The sequence below is a fragment of the Corvus cornix genome, chromosome 5 (genome assembly GCF_000738735.6).
Source record: "Corvus cornix cornix isolate S_Up_H32 chromosome 5, ASM73873v5, whole genome shotgun sequence".
In the NCBI taxonomy this organism is placed as follows: domain Eukaryota; kingdom Metazoa; phylum Chordata; class Aves; order Passeriformes; family Corvidae; genus Corvus; species Corvus cornix.
The window spans coordinates 36,381,833-36,404,056 of NC_046335.1; the positions used below are offsets into that span (position 1 = coordinate 36,381,833).

Consider the following 22,224-nt stretch of genomic DNA (forward strand, 5'->3'; position numbering starts at 1 on the left):
CATTACTTATATTGGTTTACATTCACAGGATTGTTAGGGTTGGAAGAGACCTCTGGAGATCACCTAGTCTAAGCCCTCTGCCTAAGGCAGGGTCACCTAGAGCAAGTTACACAGGAATGTGTCCAGGTGGATTTGGACTGTCTCCAGAGGGAGATTCCATGGCCTCCCTGGGCAGCCTATTCCAGTGTTTGCCACCCTCAATGTAAAGCAGTTCTTCTTCATGTTGAGGTAGAACTTCTTGCGTTTCAGCTTAAGGCCATTTCTCCTTGTCCTGTCGCTGGGCACCCCTGAGAAGAGTCTGGCACCATCCTCTTCACACCCACCTTTGAGATATTTGTATGTATTAGTGACATCTCATCTCCCATAGATGAAACACGCCAAGGTCCCGCAGTCTCTCCTCACAAGAGGGAGGCTGCAGACCCGTCGTCATCTTCGTGGCCCTCCACTGGCCCCTCTCCAGTAGCTCCTCTTGTACTGAGGAGCCTGGAACCGGCCACAGTAATTCTCTGCCAGGCCAAACTCCCATCACATTCCACTACGATGAGTGCTCGGGGGGCTGGATGAGCTGCACCGGCCACAGCTGCGGGCCCTCGGAGCTGCCCGTGGGGTTCCACAACGCCCCGCGTGGGCCGTGAACCCCGTGCCGCGCTCGCACAAGGCCAGGGCCAGCCCCGCCACGTCCCACAAGGCGCCGCGGGCTGCCGCCCGCTACGCGAGTTCCGGGCGGGGCGTTCCCCGCGCCCGTAGCAACCGGAGCGTTCGCGGTAGCAACGGCACCATGGTGAGTCCTGCGGCCGGGCGGCGGCGGGGGCTGCGGCGGGGGCCTGAGCGGGCCCCGGGCCGGCGGCGGCGCTGAGGGGCGGCGCGGAGCCCCCGCGGGCCGGGCCCCGCCGAGCAGCCCGGGCTCGGCGAGAGCCGTCCGGGAGGCAGCGCGGGGTCGGGGCGGCGGCTGAGCGGGGGACGGTAGCCTGCTGCTGTGCCTTGGGAAAGGGGGATTTCGGGGATAAGCGACGGAGGAGGGGAGTCTCACAAACCTCAGTTAGTACGTGGCTTTAAGGCGGCAGTATCGGCCATCCCTACAGCGATTAGCTTGGTATCTGTTGCTGTGCAATTCCGATTTCATCTATTTAACATACAAATAAATGTCTGCAAATAAAGGCGAAGTGTTGCTATTTTGCTTTGCCCTGGGGGGATCTAAATTTTGGAAATACTCTGTGTCCAACTGCCATGTTTTGGGGGGAGGGGGGGAAATACATCTTTTGTTACAACTATTACTAGTACAAGTATGGTTATTTTTTCCCCTTAAGAGATTCTGTTTCTTGTTCCTGCCATGTTGATGCTGACCATTGGTCACCCTGGAATTTTGAGTATCTTAAGTATTATGACTTTCTTTAGTCTAAATGCCTGTAGAAAATTGTTCAATAAGCAGGTAGAAGAACCCTGCAGATAAGCTTCTTGGAGAGAAGTTTCTCTTAAGTAACCTCCCGTGGCAGAAGATACTCTGATTTACCAGCAGAAATTTTAAGTGCACCTCAAAGAAAATGAAGTCCCTGATATGTGCTCTCCAGATAACCCACTGTGCTGGTGTCCGTGTTTCCATTAAAACGGCAGAGATAAGTCAACAGAGGTCAGGGAAGAAGCTGCTCCTTGTGCTCACATGGATCAATAGCTTTAAAGTCCAAACTGGTTTTAGGCATGACTTTGAAACAGCAGCAGGCACTGGTCTTATAAATGCATTTCTGCCTTCAACATGAGTGACTGAGATCACATACCCAAGTGCTGTGGTGATTGGCTGCCATAAGTATGAAAAAGACAATTAAGTTCCTGCCCAAAAAACCCCAATTAACTGGAAGACAGCTGTTTTTGCTGGCACAGTGGTAGCTGTTAATAGGCTTGAATGAGGCTTTTGTAGTGGGAACTTAGGGATGTGATCTTCTGAACCAGAGGAGGTCATGCAGATGTTCATCTTTGGCAGGCACTGGGGAGCTACTGATGTGGCACAAGTTTGCAGGTCATGTCCAATGGGATTTAGAGCTAGCTATCACTTGGTATAGACCAGATTGAAATGAATGCCTGTCAATGGGCAGAAACAGCTGGGACATCTGAGGATGTCTAAATGGAGGTGCATGTTGATGTTTGAGATGCACACTCAGGCACCCTGATGTTGCTGGCTCTTAGGCTGTTGCTGGGTATTCAGTGGCTGTGGCCATTTTTTATATGCAGCTGCCTTGGCTGTTGCCTTTTACTGGTGGGACCAGAGTTTCCTGTGGTCAAGAGTAAAGTACCCAACACTAAAGCTCTGTGACTGAGGTGGCTGCCTGTAAGGTGTTTGGTGGAACTTAGTTTGTTGGCTTTAACTTTTATAGTGTGTGGGGGTTATATATCTGATTACCTGACAGGCTGCTTTTATCCACATGTACTGCTACACTTAAGAGCAACAGAGATGCCAGAACTAGAGTCCTCCTGTATTTGTAGAAAGAAGGCTGTTGATCAGTTGATCAACAAAAGGTTGATCTCTGAAACCTTTTTAGTCCAAAAGACATCTTGGAATATGTTTAATGTTTAGAGAAGCATTAAACATGTTGTTTATATATTATTGTTTTGGATATCTTTATGTGGTTTCACTAAGACTCTGATGTGAGGCAGAAAAGTATGAGCTAGTGACTACAGAAAGAGGGTCAGTCCTTAAAAAGCCTTCAAAAGCAGCTCTCAGGTTTTCCCAAACTGATTAATATACATGTTTTCACATCGCATGGTGTAACTCAATGCAAAACAATTGGAAAGAAACCCCAAATATATACAATCCAGATTGCTCTTGAGTTTTGGCAAGGTGTACCTCATTTTCTTCAGTGAATTTTAAGAGGCTGTATCATTGTCTGGTCACAGACTTGCTTTCAGACAGGAAGTTGCTAATGTGCAATAGAAAGTGTGAGGGTTTAAGAGCATTAGACTGCAATTTTCAGTGCAGTAACTTCTTATGCTTTTGAATTGAATTTCACCATAAAAGCTGATAAGCAGTGTGCCGTGGGGCAGAAAGTAAGATCAGGAAGGTAATGTCCTGACATTAAGCCCAACGTTTGCTTCTGAAAATGCAGCAAAGTACCCCAGAAAACAAAACTATGGGATACTGGGGGTTTCCAACTTCTTTGACTTGGCTGACCCAAGATAATACAGGAGAGTGGTGGAAGGGGGGCAAACAAGCAGGATAGGGAGAGGGAAGGGAGAGGAAATAGATTTGCAGTGAACAAGCCACTTAAAAATTTCAGTGAATATTCACTTAAATTTGTTTCATTTTTAGGCAAAAGCAACGACCATCAAAGAAGCTCTAGCCAGATGGGTAAGTACTAGAACAGTGTCTAGTGGCGTAGGGTTTGACTGTATTCAGCTAAATTTGTTTTTCAAACGTTTTAAGAAATGTTTGCTTGAAACATCTGCGTTAAGAAGTTTCACAAAGTAAAATGATGATTACTGTTGCTGTTGTATAGTACATTCTGTTGGACTTTCTATATGTTCCTGTTAAATTGATACAACTGGTAAAGATTAGTCTGTTTTGCCCTCCTGCCTTGTTCTGCTGAATGTGCATTGGCCTGAAGCCACAAAGAGATTCAGAGCTGGGAAGGTATTATGTTTTAACTATGCTCTGTTCACTTTACCTAAGTGCAGTCCTTCCCACAGAATAAACAAGTATGAAATTCTCACCGTACTGAATTCAGTGAAACTTCTACATGTGTTTTGACATATGGTGCCTCATGTTGTGCAAAGCTTAACTCAGAATGAATTTCTTGGGGTTTTTTTCTTCTTAAAGTAACTGTGTTAATGCAGAAGCTCATTTGTCTGGTGGTGGCTGACCTGGTGTTCCAGAAAGCTGTGTGTTGGCAAGGATGCAGATGTAATTTCAAATGATGAGGCAGGATGCTCTAGGGTCAGGTTCATTGTCCAGTAAAACCAGTGAAAATCTTTCCCCAGTCTCTGAATTTTAGATAAAGGCACAGACGTGCTGTCTGGTGTACATGTGCTTCCCTGCTAATTCTGGCCAGCTGCTAGAGCAAGGATTTATAAATGTTTTGGTCTCTAGAAGATCTGGATGTGAGAGTGTGGGCAGGTACACTTGAAAGCCAGAAGCTCAAGGTACTAGCCTGTGACTGAAGATTGTTTCCATTTTGAGTTTTATCATTGTTTAGTACCTTCAGTATTTCAGGGGTTTTCCAGTTATGTTGGTATATCCCACAAACTTCACTCCTGCTCTCCTAGTAAGAACTAGAATGCAACGACTTGCAGACATTAGCATTACTAGAGGTATGAACTGTATATTAAAAGTTTTCTTTTCCTCCCTCACTCTTTCTGCCTTCCAGAACTTCAGCTCCATGTTTCCTATGACAGATTTATTTTTCATTTGCTCCTCTGTCACATGTCTCTTAGACAGAATCACCCTGTGTCAGTGAGTTTCCATCAAAGTTAGGCATGAAGTGCTGAATTTGCTTTTCTGTTCAAATTATTGGGGGTGGGTCTAAATCTTCTTTTTACTCTTCCTAATCTGGGTCCATGTGACTTGTACAACTGGATTCGGCGTTGTGTTGCATTCTGAATTTTTTGCTTCCCTTTGCCATAAGGGTTTACCTATGCCCTACAGTCAGGGTGACATTAGTTGAATCAAAGCAACTTGAAATCAAAGCAGCTTCAACTTGGCAAACATGTAACCTGTTCTTAAATATGTCTGTTCTACCTATACTTTCTCTGTGGCATATTGTGGTTATGCAGCTGCTTACAGAAGTACTTGGCAATCAGGATGAATTTTCTTCCTGCAGGTGCTCACTGCTGGCCACAGTCTGTGTTGGAAGCTCTCTCCCTTTCATGTTTTTAAGGAAAAATGTATTTTTATTGGTTGGTATAAGCGGATAGATTACAAACTGAGTGTAAATACAAATAGATACAGTGCTGTTCTTAGAAAAGAAAATGGAAGTTTCCCATTGATATAGTTACTTTGTTTGAACATGTATAGGCATATTCCAGCATAACATCTGACATGCTTATTTGCTAAATTGCTAATTATGAGTATAACACTGTCACACTGAATTTGGACAGAAACTGGAATATAAATAAATGTACAAGACAACATTTTTTTTTATTACATTAGGTTTTCTGAAGTATTTTGGGTGCATAAGAGGAAAAATAATGTTATGAAAACCTGATGTTCTGCAGTGGGATACTAAAAGACTTACAGGATATGATTAATTTAATTACAAAGTAGCCATATAAACTGGGGCACACTCAGCTCTCTCTCTTTTCAGTAGATGCATGAAATGGGGGAGAAAACAAGAGTCCTTGTTTCTAAAGCGCCAGGATTTCTCCTTTGTTAATGGACCTCCAGTCCCTGCACTGAACACTGAGTGAACTGACAAAATGCTCCCTTTGTGCTGTCAGGGAGGCAGCTGTCAAAACTGCTGCTACTCTCTAAACAGATACTTGTTCCAAGTGTTTAGTCAATAATTGCCATCACTTCCGAATTTTAAAAACTTTAATAGACTGTATTTTTAATAAACCTAAATGCTGAAGTTACGTCCATTTTTCTAAGGCTCTGAATTATCAATCTAGGTTGTCAATAGGAAATTTGTCTTTTTCTGTATTCTCTAAAGTGTGACATCTTCCCCCACTCTTGCTTAATGGCTAATTAGAATTTTTTGGGGGGGGATTCTTAACACTGTGAATCTGTTGAGGTTCTCCCCCAAAAGATACTACCCTGTGTTCAGTTTGTGTTGTGAGTTAGGCATGAATTCTGAGACTTCTGGGTGAAGTGGGAAGGAAACTTTTCTGTCAGAACTTTTAAAATCTGCTTCTGCTGTAGATTGGCCCTAGCTGAGATTTCTCTATGTCAGTCTCCATGGAAATACCTTAATTCAAAATTTTAGCCTTCCATCTGTTCTCCATTCTCTATGGCAGATGACTACTTGATTAAATTGCTCAACTGTTACACAACTTTTAAAAACCAGCATATGTAATGTATAAGTTCTTTTGATATCTTGAAAATAAGCTAGCCTTACCCTTTTTATGCTACACCAGCAGGAATCTTGGTAACGGTCCTCAAAATGCTTTCTCTTTCCAGTAGTATATTGGAGTTACTTCTATAGTAATCACTTTTAGAGTAATTTTTTTAGTATAGTAGTTTTTGGTAATTGCATGTAGCAGTGAGTGTCTTCCTCACCTTCTCTTTTCTTTAGGAAGAAAAAAGTGGCCAGAAGGCTTCAGAGGCAAAGGAAGTGAAACTGTATGGGCAGGTTCCTCCTGTGGAGAAGATGGATGGTGCTCTTTCTGCTCTTGTTAACTGCGAGTAAGTTCAATGAAAAACCTGTTGGAAACAAAATATTCTCCTCTCTTTGTTTCAGTTTCTCTGCTGTCCACTGCAAATATGTATTTACTATGTTCAAGTAGTAAATGGTATTTAAAATCGATGTCAAGTCAATGGTCTTCAAAGCAGTAGCTTCCTCTTCTTTTTCCTAACTGAGCTTTTCTTTCTACATATAGTTGCCCTTTTTAATTCAAAGGCCCCTGTAGCTTAACTCAGAAGGTGTTAGGATAGATTCTGTATTAATATTTGTCCCCAGAAAAAATATATATTGTGTATCAGTATATAATTACAGATCGGTGTTTGGAGTCTGTCAGCTAACTGGCACATTTATGATCCACTCTAAAATTCATGGAAAAAAAAGAGGCAATTTGAGCAGGACTTTCAGAAAGAGATTAGAGTAATTTCAGAAATAAACATCCATGCATTTGCTAAAGCTAGGCATCAAAAGATAATCCAGTATGTCATGTAAGTAACTCGTGGTACTTTCCCTGTAGCTATATAAAGTTGAAGAAATCTTGATGGTTTGAGGATATTTTGAGTCTGTTTACACATCCAGTTAGTTCACCATCTAATGAGACAAGAACATAAAATTATTTCTAATGCAGTGGTGTTTGGACATGGAACTCTTCCAATGTAGTGATCCCTTATATACTGTGAATTGATTATTCTTGCTTTTAAAGGAAACTGTCGCTGTCTACAAACTGCATTGATAGAATCGCCAACTTGAACAACCTAAGTAAGTGACAAGCCAGCTGTCCATTGTGTTTCTTTTCTAGTTGCCTGGTTAGGATATATACCATCATTTGTTGTATGTGTCCAGCTTTATTTATACCTATTATTATCCTTTTTTATTCCCTCCTCACAGAACATTACAAGTGACCTTTAAAATGATCAGTCTTAGTGGAGAATGCATGCTGAGCAGCAGTGGTGTATTGAAGCAGGTATCCCTGCACTGGCCTTGACAGTTGTCTCACAGTGCAACAAACAAAAAATTCCCCTCAGTAAGCACTTCAGTACCCTCCAGTGGGCCTTGCTGTGGAATTCAACACCTAATCAGTTCTAGAGTGATGTCATGACCATTTTCCATGCTCCCGATGGAGACAGTCTGCTGTTCAACAACTCTGCAAATGCATTATTGGTTGCAGTGAGGTTGGAGTGTTGTAGACCTGGATGGAAAAATGTCATTCCACTTTGCAGAGGATTGGATATACTTGGTTTCATTTTGTTCATACTTTATAAATGGATGTGCCACCTGTCTAGAAGTTGAGCTTCTCTTTCTTAGACAGCTTTCTTTGAAACTCTTACGTTACTGACTTTGGAGCACAAGTCTTAATGGTCTGTCCTCAGGACTTGGACTGTGGCATGAGGCTGGAAAAGGGCTTCAGGTTTTGAAGTGGAGCTTCCAGGCTTTTCTGTTGCCATTAAAATGTCAGCTGGATAGATAAGGAACTTGGAATCTCATCCTTTCCAACTGCACACCAAGAGATCTGTCAAAGAGCTTGATGAACTTATTTCTTTTCATAATAAACTCAAACTTCAAAAGATTTGGAAGTACTGCTTTTTTCAGGGAAAAAATATTCCAGTAGTCTTTCCAAATAACTATTCTGTAATACTTCAATTGAGTAACTATCATGAGAAAAAAGAATTAGGTAGTTATACATAGAAGTGAAACCAATGAAATTTTTTAGTGGGATAAAACATTAAAAGCCTTTAAAGTATGTTAAATATTTATATTAATGTAGATTCAAAACATCCAGTCTATACCAATTATTTGATACTAAAGCCAGACAAACTAGAACTAAGTTGAATGTCTCTCATCAGGCATCTGTAAGGCAGCTTTATATGCTGCCTCTAGTATAGAAACCAAATCTGCTGCCTTAAAATACGATCAGAACCACTTCTGCTTGGAGAAGAAGAGAGATGAATTACGTAAGATCAAAAGAAGCAGGTCAGCAATTAGAGTTCAGGTGCAAGGTAAAATAATAATTTTTATTCAGTATTTATCAGGACTGAATTTCAACTAGGTAACCTACACATGAGCAGCTTTGTATTCATGAGTGTATTTCTCAGCTTTCCCCTACATCCATTCCTGCTGATCTGTTTAGGTCAGGAGGTTTTGTTTCTGTTAGGCCATTCTTTCTTAAGGCAGCCTGTTCGGAGTGCAGTTTGTAAGCAGAATATGGTGTTTTACCTGACTTACAGCATCTTCTTATTGAAAAAAAACCCTGTTTATTAACAAGATTTTTTTTTAATTTATTACAGAAAAATTGAGGATTCTGTCTTTGGGAAGAAATAACATAAAGAATTTGAATGGATTGGTATGTGCTTTTTAGTATCAATCCTTCACTAACAAAATAGAATGTGGGGTAATTCCCCTGTGTTTATACAAGTCTTTGCTGAATTTAATAAAATTAATTGAATAAAAGGTTAGGCACTAACCTTTTATATTCTCCTTTTGCTATCCTCTGTTCACTCTTACGCATTGCTTCTGAATTTTCAGACAATCATTCACTTTTTTTTTGGTTCAAATTCTCTTCATGTTTGGAAATTCTGCTACACTAATTTACTACACAGAAAAATTTTAGAAAGAGAGATTTTGTTGTCTTTAATGAAGATGATCAGAACTTTTATTTGAAAACTGCCATCTATCTGTAAAGCCATTTAGATCTACTGGCTTTACATGAGTATAGTTCCTACAGACTTTTTGCATGTGGAATTTTCTATCTGAAGGTTCTTAGGCTGTGCTTCTTTAATACCAATATTGGCTGTCCTATAAACATGCACTTCCTGAGAGTCAGTCCCTTTATGTTAACTGGTACCTGGAGCAATATGGCTTTAGAGAGGATGGTGGCAGGACTGAGTCTACCTAGTAGGGCAAAATTTGTTGAGGAAAAATTGGATCAATTTTGTTACATTTGAATTCAGGCCAGAAGAATATTTTTTCAATCAGTATTTTTTTAATGAACATATAAATTATTTTCTTTCTCAAGAGACACTTTCTCTTCAAAGCTGCTCTCACCTTCAGAGTTGCGATATCTCTTAAGTGTGAAATGCAGAGTTAGTGTGTAATGACTGGTTTTAACAAACCTGTCTTTTGAGAGGGTTATGAATGTGATTTCTGGCCAGCAGGTACAAACATACCAGAATGTACCAGAATAAATAATGCTCTCACACTGTATAACATCCCTTCCAAAGCACTTGTTGAATTGCATTCTCTTCATATATGCTTGCAGTGCACAAGTAGGGAGATTTGTCTCCTCTGCCCCTAAGCCTTAAGAACTACTCCAGCCACCTATGTCTTGTTTTATTCTAATATAGTGATTTCTGTCCTCCTTACATATATTTGCATATATAATTTTGCTTTTAATTCCCATGAGTATTTGCCATGCATAATAATTCAGGACCTGCTTAAAAGGAAATGAGGACCAACATACCTCAGTATTTTCTCACATGAGGTCACCTGTAGAAGGTGAAGAAAGAGTATGAATAATAAGGAAGATGTACTTCTGCTTATCTGAGTAGTCCTGTCATTTTCCAGGAGGCAGTCGCTGATACTTTAGAGGAGCTATGGATCTCATACAACTTAATTGAGAAACTGCGGGGTATCCGTGTAATGAAGAAACTGAAGATTCTTTATATGTCAAATAATTTGGTGAAAGACTGGGGTAAGCCATGCATCTCTACTCCATAGGGACTTCTCCTGTAGTATGGTGAATGCGTAAGTTCAAGTCACCAAGTGAAAAATAGTGCTGTATCTCATGGAGCTTTGATTCTAACTGACAAGCCTACAGACACGTGCAAAATCCCTAAACATCCACTCATGCAAGAGAGTAAAAATAGTTAGAATATTGAATTTAACTTCTAAGTCCAATTAAGTTCATGCTTTGAATCATCTTTCTCCAACCTCTTTTAAAACGCATCCCTGTTCTTTAACCTGACACCAGTTAGAGCCCAAGCAGTCCCTCTCCTGTCGTGTCCCATGCTCTTCATGTTTGCACTGAGTTTGAAAGGAATGTGTGGTGCAGATGTGCTTTCCATGTTCCACATCTGGTTGGTGTTTTCACCTTTGTGGTTGCAGCAGAGTTTGTGAGACTGGCAGAGCTGCCGTTACTAGAGGAGCTGGTGTTTGTAGGAAATCCACTACAAGAGAAATTTGCCGCTGATCAGAACAGTTGGATTGAAGAAGCAACCAAACGGGTACCCAATCTGAAAAAGCTGGATGGTGAGTTTGGGGCATGAGGCAGTTGGGGTGAGGTAAAAGCTTAACAGAAAGACAACCACAGGGAAATGAATTATAACCTCAGAGATTCATTTGTGTGCCCATAAAACTAATATTCCTCCCTCCTCTTTGGAGTTATTCAGAAGTAGCTACTGAGATCCTGGCCACAGTGTTTGATGGATTATGGAGTGTTAAATCCAAGTGGTCTTGCAACCTACAGTTGGGCATTATTCTGTAGTTACCTAAGTAGTTTTATCAAATACCTAATAAGGGAACCGAAAGATTTAGCATTAAATAAGTTAACAAGGCTTTCATCTGCCAAATTGAATTACAGTTTTCCCAACAAAAGAGGTGACATGAGAGAATGGGGATAGACAGGGATATGCTCTGGCTCACTTTTGATGCAAGAGCAAATTTTCAAAACTGCATGCAAATTTCCTAAATGCCTGAATATCCCCCTCCATTACTGCAGTAAGCCTCAATTTGTGATCTGTCCTCTCCTATTTAAGACACTGGTATGAAAAGATATTCAACTGTTTAGACACTAAAAATTAGATAATGTTGAAATCTATTTTTAAATATGTTAATTCCTGTCAATGGAGATGTTAGCTGTTCACTGTTATCCCCTGTTTACTAAAGCAGCAAAGGGGAGAGCAGGACTGGTAACACTAAGAAAGAGTCAGAAGACCAGCAGGGAAGGGAAGAGTGTAGGGATGTCAACAAGAGGAGACAGCTTCATTACAGGGAGCAGTGGATGGGAAATCTACTACCAGATTCTATCTGAAACCAGATCAACTGCAGTAAAAAAAAAATATTAGAAAGTGGAAGCCTGATGAGAGAATTGCACTGCTAGGAAGGCTGGCCTGCAGTGGTCCATTTGCTGTGGTAGTAGGAGAAGTTTTGAATGTAAAACATAAAATGGAATAGGGCACATATTTGTGGGCAAAAAGTACCCTTGGGTAGTACAATGTTAGACTTACTAACCACACTAAAACTTGGGCATGTATGTCCTGGAAAAGGCAGCACAAAGTAGGGGCTCCACAAGAGAAGTGGGATGTGCTGGTTGGTTGTTAGCAGTTGAACTGACTTGGTGCATCTCCCAAAGACCAAGTCAGGCTAATTTTGCAGACCATGCATTAGTACCTTTTTATTCCCTGTTACCCAAGAAGGTGGAAAAACATCCCAACAGAGGAGCTCATCAGTTGAAGGCTTTTCTAGTTAAGACCAGTTCAGGTATGCAGAAGTTCATGTTGGTTAGAAACAGGCAGGAAATACAAGTCTTGACTCTTTCCAACAGGACAGATAAGCTTTCAGGTAGATCATCATTAACTATGTCTTCCTTTTTTTTTTTCCTCCTAGGTACCTTAGTTGTTAAAGAAGAAGAGGAAGAAGGAGGGGAAGGAGGGGAAGGAGCAGAAGGAGCAAACTGATGGCACTTTCTTGGGTATTAAATTATTAAAGTAATTCCAGATAGCTTGGCACATAAACTTTTATAAAGTATTTGTTTGAAAAAAGTCTTCGGGCAGTTTTTAAAAGACCAGCTTATTTCCACAGTCTCTCACCCAAAGAATTAGTTACCAAAAATTGATCACACTGGTTTTGTCAAGCTTATGACACCTTCTGTAGAGACTAGTGGAGCTGAGTTTACCTGCTGTTTGGCTAGCAAGAGATCTTTATTTAAATTGATACATAGCTGGTTTTAATTCCTGATTAGTGGTGCCTGTTGTTCACTCTTGGGTTATCAGAGAACCATTTTAGCTTGTTTGGTGCTGCTGGCCAACATTGAATTGGAACACTGAGACCAAAAGAACAATGTTGTGGTTTAGAGACACCTGACAAGCTTTGTTGTGTTTAATTTTGTCATGGGTCTTTCTCAGTATTTTTAATATACGAGTTTGCCTTTTCATTCCTTGAAGTGTTATGCCAAACAGGCGCAGTAGTTGCAGACATACGCACAAAAAGGTATCGGTCTGATGATTGCTTGTTCTGGCTTTAAGTCTTGAAATGGGCTTCTCACATTGGAACTCAACTGCGTTGCTTAGAAGGCCATGTATAACTTATATATTTATTTATTTTTAGGAGGCAATGGGAATTCTTTGCATGGTTTCAGTAAGACTAAAATACCTGCTAACTTTGGGTTTTGTCTCTCACTAGTGGCCTATTAGCCTACAGCTGGTTTCTGGCTTTGGACTGGGTCACTGGTGGACATAATCCTTCTCAGCTCTGGAATCTTCCTACAGCTAGGTAGGCTGATAGTAACAGAGAAACAAACAGCGAACAGAAGACTGGGGCTCGACAGAAAATTTTGGTTTTGGGGATACTAATTTTTTGTGAAAGCACAGGTATAAGCAGTGAGAGAAAGTATATGTAGTTAGTGGGGAAGGTGAGATGATAAGATGAGAATGAGATGAGATGAGATGAGATGAGATGAGATGAGATGAGATGAGATGAGATGAGGGCACTGGTAAAAAAAGTATTGAAGAGGTACTGTATGTGCTATATTGCAGGGTAACCAGTTTTAGTAAAGCCCCCTTATGTGGCCATTTCTAGTGAAAAGCATTAAACAATGAAGACATACCTGATTGCACTGTGGGATGCCAGTAGTACGGTTTTTCTTCTTCTCTTTGAAGAATAGATCGAGTCACCTGAGTAGATTTTTCTGCAGTTCCTTTTTGGTTTTTTAACAAGCTTTTCTTCTAACTTGTGGTACCATCTTTTTTTAAATTGAAGTGGCAACAAGTGTATCTGCTGGTTCCAGCCCAAGCATAGAAGGGATGGGGGCAGAATGCCACTCTTAATTATTTTGTTTGTGAAGATGTGGCAGGAGTTGAAATCTTGGAAGTCAAGCTCAGAGATAAAATGGTAGAATTGGCCCAGGCAACAGTGGTACTGATCTCAAGCTCCAGGTATAATTGTAGTAGAAGATTCTTCTAATCAGTTTCTAAGTGAACACTGTGAAGTAGATGATTACAAGACAATCACAGTTTAGTTTCAATATATTGCTACTTAATTTGTGATTATTAAGAGGAATTCTAAAGCATTCCAATTTAAATTGGCAGTTGCTGAAGAGTTTTGAGTTTGATTTGGATCCGTTACTAAAAATAAGGTCAAGAGCACAATGGCAAAAACTGGGAACATTCTTCACCCAGCACAAACTTATTTCCAGGCAGCTGTTCTCTTTACCTGAAACTAGTTCCTTAGTTCACTAGTTCACTGGATTTAGACAACTTCATTTTAGTTTGTCATTTCTTTAGAAGTATTCTCCTAGCTTTATCATAAGTAAAGGCAGCACTGACCAAGAAGCACCATGGAGGAGAGCGTCTATAGTCAGCAGCCATTTCATATGGGCGTCATTTGAAGCCAAGCCACTGTTCACTTGCAGCCAACCACTCTTGGCAATGTGGGTGTGCTTGGGCAGAGCCTGTGGCACACTCAGGTCCTACTGGCCCCAGCTGCTGGGGGAGGGCCCACAGGAGACTGGCTGTGCCCTTGACAACTGTAGTTACAGTGTGGGTAATGTGAGCCAGAGCTTGACTGACTCAAAACTTGCCTTCTGAATGTTCCCAACAAGGGGAGATGCCAAATTCATCTCTGTGTTTGGAGATACTTTCAGAATAGACCATGTGGTGCTCTTCTCCTAGTGCTTGGCCACAAAGAAAAGTGGTTGAAGCTCTGGACCTGGTCTCTCCCAGCACATCTGGAAGAGTGGTGTGTATGGCTGGGTTAGCTCCATACATGAATGGGACAGGAGAAAAAGGGAGTGACGAGCACAGTCCAATGCCAAGTGATCCTACTGGTTGATTCTTTAATATCTAAATATGGCCTAAGTCTGTACATTTCTGAAGGTTGTGTTAGATACAGCAAATACTCTACACTTTGGCTATTTTGGGGCATTCTGAGAGCAAAATAGAAACTTCGTGTTCTGGCATTGACATGTTGTGAGGGATAAGAGCAGTTCCTGGCTCTTGTAAGTGATCAATAGAGGCTATACCTATGGGAATCAGTCCAAAAAGTACTGTAGATGGTGGTAGAGCTGGGTGTATTGTGTGGCCCACTGGCACTGGTGCTTTCCATGGATTGAACAGCACAAATTCTCTAGCTCTTTGGGGGCGGCATTACAAATACCACCAAAAAAGGAAAAAAAATCATTCTTGAAGGAAGGAAGCATCCAGTCTTAGCATATAATTTAAAACCCTTCTGATAAAAACCATGTGCCAGTCTCATTGAAACAATACAGTAAGAAAAGAATAAACTGTGGCTCTTGTTTGTCAGGAGATGCTTCGTCTCAAAGCTGGAAGCTTCACTTAACCTTGCTTTGCCTAATGAGCCATGATTACTCACAAGAACAAATCAACCCCCCCAAACTTTTATTCCTCTAAAGTAAAGTTTCCCTAAAATTTTAAATTTGCACTTTAAAACTATGCACTGGATGTGGTGGAAAACATAGAGAGGTGGCAGAATTATAACAGCTGGTTTGCATATTGCTGGTGCTACACGATGCCATGTGTAAAGTGACAGTGGGCTTGTGCGCCCACAGGGACATTGGAGTGAGATGCTGGGAGGCCTGGCTTTCACTTGTACACTTTGCTCTTCCTATCACACCACATCCAGTGAAGTAGTAAGCACACTCTTACTCATGGATGAAAAGAGCACCCATGTAAAATGTGCAAGCCATGTGGAATTCTGCTTTTCCCAGTGAAATTATGGAGGACTAGCATCCACTTTACTCTTTAGAGAAATATGCTAAGATTAAATAAGTGGTAGGAACTAGCTAGGTTTATGCTTGCTTGTTGGCACACTCACCTGTCTTCAAAGAGCTGATGCATGTCGTGATTATTGAGAACTGAAGAAAAATGACAGCAGAGACCTGAGAACCAGCAGATGACTCGGGTGTAGGCTCATCTAGAAAAACCTTCAAGCAAGAGAAGCACTTTTTAACATCCCCTTTGGCTATCTTTTGTATACAAAAATTTTGTAGCACAAAAAGCTGTTAAATTTGCTGTGTTTAAATTATTTAGGCCTATGTTTATAAATGTTATTCTGTGAAACTTGTTCAAAAATAATATAACCTTATTTTATACAAATGTCTTTGGCTGATGTGTAACGAAATAGTTCAGCTTGTGAAGAGTATTTGGAAACTAAATTCTGTTCTCATTAAACTTTCCTAGCTGCTCAGGGTGCAATGTATTTATAGTATGATAGCATGTAAATGCTGTTCCTTATTGCCTCTATATTTTAGAATAGAAAATAACTTAAGGCTTTTAAAATGCTGATATATTGTGTTTGTTGTCATCTGATACATAAATATTTTTCAATCTTTTAAGACATTGGTTGTCAGAATTTATTCTTAGGTCCTCAGAGAAAAGTCTACTGCTGCTATATGGGGAAAAAAATCCAAGTAAGGTTGAGAAATGGCTGATCTTTCTTCAGTACAGAATTACTAATTCACTTTAAATTCTGCTAACAGTAATATACAATCAGTTCCATTAAACCCAGATGGGGGAAGGCTAATTGATTCATAAGCCTCTCTAATAAAACTCTAGCCTTCGGTAGACCATGTCACTGAAATGTAATTTCAAAACTCTGATATAAAGAAAACTCTTTCTACCCCACAGCAGCTGGTCGCAATAATGTCAAGAGCAGCATCCCACAGTGATGCCTGTAATGCTATTTAGAAAACATACAGGGAGTTACTGCAGAATTCCTCACAATACCACTAACTCGAAACTTACTAATCACTAAAATGCTTTATAAGGTTTCTTTCAGTAGCTGAAATAACTTCCAGAAGCTTGGGCTTAGATCCAGCAGTAAAAAAAGATAGAACCCAAAATGCTCAAAATGTGTGGGTTTTTTCATTGTCTAAGGTATGTTTGCACAGCCTCAGTTTTTATGCAAAGTACTAAACTTCAGCACTTTTGCCAGCTGGCTTTGACAGGGATGCAAATGCATTACTTAAAGCCTGAAAGTCCTGGTCTGTTACCTCAAGTGAAGGCTTCGGTGTTCCCTGTCTCTTCTGCACACCAGGCAAAATACCATTTTTTTCTCCAAACACTACTGCTGATCAACTGCCACAGGCACAGGACTAAACTAAAGCAAGGACTTCTACACTAAGCTGAAAAAATTAGTGTTTTCATGTCTTGGGCTGAGTCTTTCTCCTGCCAGCTGTACCAAGAATATTGAAAAGGTCAGTGTAAATTAACAGGTATGCTGCCTTAGATCCTAGGTGCAATCTCACAGAAGACCAGTCAGGCACTGATACACATTTCTGCCACCTGCTTTATGTAGCATTTGTAGCTTTTAAAGACATCATGCCCATAGCTGTGAGAACACCTGTGTAGCCTAGTTAACTAAAAGGTTAAGTACCAAAACAGAAGGACTCATGACAGCCTCCTGTGCACCACAGCCCGCACAAACCCCCAGCCACTCCCTCACACCATCAAAAAACTCAGCTAAGAAACTATTTTTTAAACCTCATTTAATAAAAGGTTTTTTAGATATATAGAGGATATTAAGTAAATAAGTTACATAGTACATTACAATCACATCAGCAAGATTTCCTTTAGTGTATTAATATTTTATAAAAAAGCACACAAAAAATAAATTCAGTCCAGTCTATCACAACTGTACAGCAACAGGTAAATATATTTATATATATGTACATTTTAAACATGTAACAGTCTTTTAAAAGGTGCCCTAGGCAGCAGACACACAAAAGGAAGTGTCTGCTCACTTATTAAAATAAAAGTAATATACTTTATTATAAAGCATTTATACAGTAATTACAAAGGCTGACTGCTCCTGTACAGTACACCAAAGCTTTGACTACAAATTTAAAAACAGAACATAAAAAGAATGAACACACAAAAAAGTTTATATCAAATCTGAACTACAAGGGGAAAAATACATGTGGAGAAGCTGCAGGAAACTTTTTTAAAATACACAGTTACATTTCTATAAAAATATATGTTGTCTTCTAATCTGGAGAAGTTAAGGGTTTTTTTAGGCTCAGCTGTCAGTGGAATCTTAAGTCTTGGAAAGAAAGATCCTTAGACAGCTTGGGATTCAAAGTTTGTGTCTTCTTAACATATGACACAGGAGAGAAGGAGGGAAAGTAAAGCAGCTGAACCCAAGTGATGAATTTACATAGAAACTCACCCCCACCCCCCAAAATCAAACATGATTGGTAGACTTGCTTCTCTGTTTCTTTAAAGCTTTATAAACTTCCAGACATACAGCAGAAGATAAAGCAAGGAGAAAGTTTGTGTGGGAAAATGCGATCAGAATAAGGTTTCTGGTAAGCACTGGACTAAATGTGCCATTGTATGAAAGCAGACAAGATTCCTATGGCTATCGTCCTTCCTACTCCTATTTCTTTAAAATACAGTATGTATCTGGAGGAACCTTCTAGTCCACTGCCTGAAAGAGAATTAAGAAATGTGTAACTGCTGAGAATGAGAAACCACATTTGTGGTTAAGAAAACACTTTTTTTGAATGTTGATTTTAATCTAAGATTGCTGTAATGATAAAAATGACCAAACGCCTCAGTTTGATAAATCAGAGAGTATTTTTAGTTAATTTGGACTTTGTCTACAATGGATTTAACAGATGAGTTACCTTTGAGCTTCTGAATTTCTATCTTTGCCCTGCCTTTAAGCAGCTACATCCCTACCTGTTTCTAGCCAGCAAAATTCCATGGTCCTGCACAGCTGAGTGAAATTCTGTAGGCCTTCAACTTACACAGCCAAGTTCTCTCTGATACCATCACCTGTATCAGTAAATGAACAAACATCAAATAAATTAAAATGCAGAGTGGTTCTTGCAGCTAGACTGCAAAACACCTGCAGCTATATCAGATACGCATCACAAGTGCATGCATCTATCTAGTAATTACATACACACAGAGTCTTACAAAACTCAGATGCTATCCCATGCAATCACAAACCTGAAAGACTGAATCTCTCTGTAAAGGGCAGGCAGAAGCACAGGCAGAAGTACATGATCAGGGCACAACGTGACCTGTTGCTGCATCTCTGTGATGCCCTATGCTGGCATCAAGACTCAAGTAGGTAATGGTTTTGAAACAGCCATCTGACTATATGACCACCTGAAGCCTGATCTTGCACTGTAAAAGGCAAGTCTATTAGTACACATTTACAGAATTGCAGTCTATAAATCTTATTTTTGTTCCCATATAAAAGAGCTAAAGCAAAGAGACACCTCGTTCAAACCAGTGACTTTTTACTGCCCGTTTTCTAAATTAGCAGCAAACCCTTACACTAAATGGGGATCAATCAACGGGCCTTTAAACGATGGAAAATAATGAGCATGGAGTTTTAAAACAGACATATCAACAGAACATTGACAAGAATTTTGTTTGTTTGAAGTGGGTTTTTTTAAATATTAACTGGAATAACACAAACTTAAATTAACACTGCACTGCAGTAAAGAGCCTCTCAAGTTATTTTTCCCCCACTAAGAGTAGGACATAACTCATTCCAGATTAGATAAATTCCATTCAAATGCTTTGTCCACAGAATATGGGAGTTGGTTGTTTGGGTTTTGGTTTTGTTCTTTATTTAAAAAACAATTCCCTGCCAACTTTTGCTAGTAGGCAGGATGTAATTCAAATGCAGGATCAATTCCAAACTCCTACCATAAGCCAGTGGGCAGCAGGCTTGGCTTGCCTGTTTGTTTTTTAAGATGACACTTGGAGGAGCTGTTTTCCTTACTACCATGCCAGAAAAGAAGTCTTCTGGTGGCTACTAGCAATTCAAAAATATGCTCAGAAACATTCCAACTTGATGCCACTTACTTGGCACATTTACCTGATTGTGGTCAGCCCTGCTAACCCACAGCTGTTGTAGAGGTTAGCCTCAGAAAAAGCCCTTTCCTGATTTTCTTCCAGTGACAGACTGTGTCCAGGTTTCCTGTTCTCTTCTACCTTATACTACAGCCAGGTGGGAGAGGAACAACCAGTACTGGAATCAGTACATAATATACACAACATTTTTCTGCAAATAAAGAAAATCTCTGATTTGTTCTAATCAGCACCTCAATGGCTTGTCCTTGATGAGAGGAAAAATTATATCAGTTTCCTAAAATAGGGAGAAATCAGTGAAAGATGTGGCCTTTGGAAGACTGTAATGATGCTTGCAGTTGTTTTACCTACTGTCCCTCCAGACACAGTGTGCTAAAGCTTCTGTTGTCTGCAAGGGCCCTACAATAATGGTAGACAAGCATTTTCTCCAATTTATAGAAGAAAAAAAGATAACAATCAACACTGAAACCCTTAATAGGAAGACTGATCTGCTTAAGCTTCTTTTTAAAGAAGCAGCTTTTAGTTCTTTGCAGTTTTTGAATGATTTTAACAGTTCATGATGTGCCATCTGCTTCCACAGCCTGGTTAGTCAATAAGACCCATACACATGGAACATGGAACAGTCATCCAAATACTGACATAAAACCCAGTTCTGATAGGAATGAAAAATACAATCTTGACAGAAAATTGAACACTTACAGGTGAAAGTGTCAACTTTGCAAAAAGTGCAGTCCTTAATGGTACTCCTCCTGATTTTGTAAGAGTATTAACTCTTTCCGCTATTCAGAAAAAGGATTCTATGCAAAGGCATAGATACATCAAAGCAAACATTGTACAATACAGTCTCCCAAACAAGAGAGCGAAGCCATCATAGTTGCATAAAACTACAGGGCAAGAAGAGTGACAGATGACATGCTGGAGGTTAGAGCCTCTTTCCATAGTTAACCAGGAATTTATCTAGCAGCTGGAAGGGTCAAGATTAAAAAAAAAAAAAAATCTGCCAATCAGGTACACTCTGTAGTTCACATACAACATCATCTCCTGGATCCTTGCTGGGGAAGGCAGGAGCAATCAGCTCCTTCAGTACAGGTCTGGTCTGACACAGTGCCAGCACCCAAGAAGCTGGGGATCAGTGCTGCTCCTAAGGACTGGATGGAGGGAGGGAACTGGGCAGCTAGGCTACAGGCTGGGACCAGCTGCCCATGAAGCACAAGGGATTCTCTGCATCCTTACAAAAGAATGATAAATGTGGGCTATAAAGATGTACAGAACAATCCTGTGCGAATCTAACATCTGTCACCTGGGCCACTTCTTCTTAACTCTTTCACGAGGAGCTTTTGGTGGCTAGACTTTTTGGGCTACTAGCTTGTGTCAGTTCTGAAAGAAGAATCAGCCTTTCAGCAAAGAGCACTGCTCATACCAGGACAACCCAGCAGGCAGCACTGCCCAGCCCACTGGTGTGCAAATAGGTGACAAGCTTCTCCTGCATGTACATACTGTCTGACAGCAACTATCAGGGAAACGAGGGCCCTGCCATAAAAGCTTGATGATGGCAATTTCAAGGAGTAAATGAGGGCTGCTACAGGACAGAAGAGGATATTGAGAGGTAAAAACGTTCACAGAGGGATCACTGCTGGAGATGAGAGTCCATTCCTCCCATTTCTGAGGTGCACACAATCCCGCACACAAGAAGATCTGGGTTCATTTTCACTAAACAAACTTGCTCCCATTTATGCAAATTCAAATCCAGCAGTTTTCATTTCAAATTGCACTTGTGAAGCCCAGACTTCTTTAAGTTAATCAAAGGCTGACTATTTTGTCTTCCAAGATGAGACAACCTGCAAAGCCTGTGGCTACTCTAATCCCACAGGATATTTTTATATTCATTGCTACATTCTTAATGCCATAAGATAAATGACCTTAGGCTTCCATTTGAAAAATAAACTTCCTCTCAAAAGGAAGAAGACTGTTTTGCTCATCCCACTTTTCATTTTTGTGAAACAGAGGTCAAAAGTGCACACCATCTTTCCACAAAACTTGTTGTCTGCCTGAATAACTGCTCAGAAAGAAAAGCAGGAAAGCATAAAAAGAAGAAGAACTTGCTGAGAAAGGAAACAACTAGAAATCACAAGTGTCACAGTAACTGGATACACTTAGCTCAGAGCAGAGCTTCATTTTCTTGCTCCAGTCTGGAAACCTTTATATCCAAGAGTCCCACTACCATGATTCCTGACAAGAACAAAAAGAAAGGTCTGACTGACCTGAGAGAACTTACTTCCACTGCAGGTGACATTGTTCTATTATGTACCTCGGATATCATTATAAATAGAATAGAAATCTTATTAGTCTTAAAAAAAAAATCCAAGTTTAAACAAATCTTGTTATCCACCGTTCTGGCTTGGTCAGTACTGGCAAGGTGAAGTGGAACATGTGACATGAGGAAATGGCAGCACTGAAACCGAGACCTGATGGTTCAGGTAAGAAAAGTGCAAGCAAAAAAACGTGAGACCGCCAAGAGGGAGGTTGGGTCCAGCCTTGCTACTCCCTCCACTTCTGGTCTGCTGCTATATTTCTCCGTCCTCATCTGAGCTGGCGCTGCTGCTCCCGCTGCTGCTGCTCCCACTGTCACTGCTCTCTTCCTGCTGGGCCTGGCTGCGGGCTGCTGCTGCTGCCGCCGCTGCCTCCTTCTCTTGCTGCTTCAGCGCCGCCGCCTTCTTCTCCTGCTCTGCATGGCTCTTCATGTGAGCACTGCGGCTCTTCACCTTGTAGAACACCCTGAGGAAGGCACACATGTACATTAGCACTGGCCCCTCCTATCGCCTCTTTCATCACTTCTCCAAAAG

At 40.6% G+C, this 22,224-nt stretch overlaps 2 protein-coding genes across 5 annotated transcripts in view; one reads left to right on the plus strand and one right to left on the minus strand.

Moving 5' to 3' along the window:
* The first annotated feature begins 693 nt into the window (after positions 1 to 693).
* DNAL1 (dynein axonemal light chain 1) lies at positions 694 to 15,887 on the plus strand. Of its 2 annotated transcripts, none has more exons than XM_039553112.1 (8): positions 694 to 781; positions 3,299 to 3,337; positions 6,216 to 6,325; positions 7,024 to 7,079; positions 8,606 to 8,661; positions 9,882 to 10,008; positions 10,425 to 10,565; positions 11,922 to 15,887. In XM_039553112.1, the coding sequence occupies exons 1-8, from the start codon at positions 779 to 781 to the stop codon at positions 11,990 to 11,992; spliced, it is 603 nt and encodes a 200-aa protein (XP_039409046.1). In that variant the 5' UTR covers positions 694 to 778; the 3' UTR covers positions 11,993 to 15,887. The 2 variants fall into 2 exon arrangements, with proteins under 2 accessions (XP_039409046.1, XP_039409044.1); XM_039553110.1 differs by having other exon boundaries at positions 701 to 781; positions 10,422 to 10,565.
* Positions 15,888 to 17,020: 1,133 nt separating this feature from the next.
* The window catches only part of MIDEAS (mitotic deacetylase associated SANT domain protein), a 55,654-nt gene continuing 50,450 nt past the window's right edge, over positions 17,021 to 22,224 (minus strand). For all 3 annotated transcript variants that reach the window (XM_039553106.1, XM_039553107.1, XM_010389942.3), the window contains exon 13: positions 17,021 to 22,156. In XM_039553106.1, the coding sequence (XP_039409040.1) occupies positions 21,946 to 22,156 (211 nt within the window). In that variant the 3' untranslated portion in view covers positions 17,021 to 21,945. The remainder of the gene's footprint in view (positions 22,157 to 22,224) is intronic.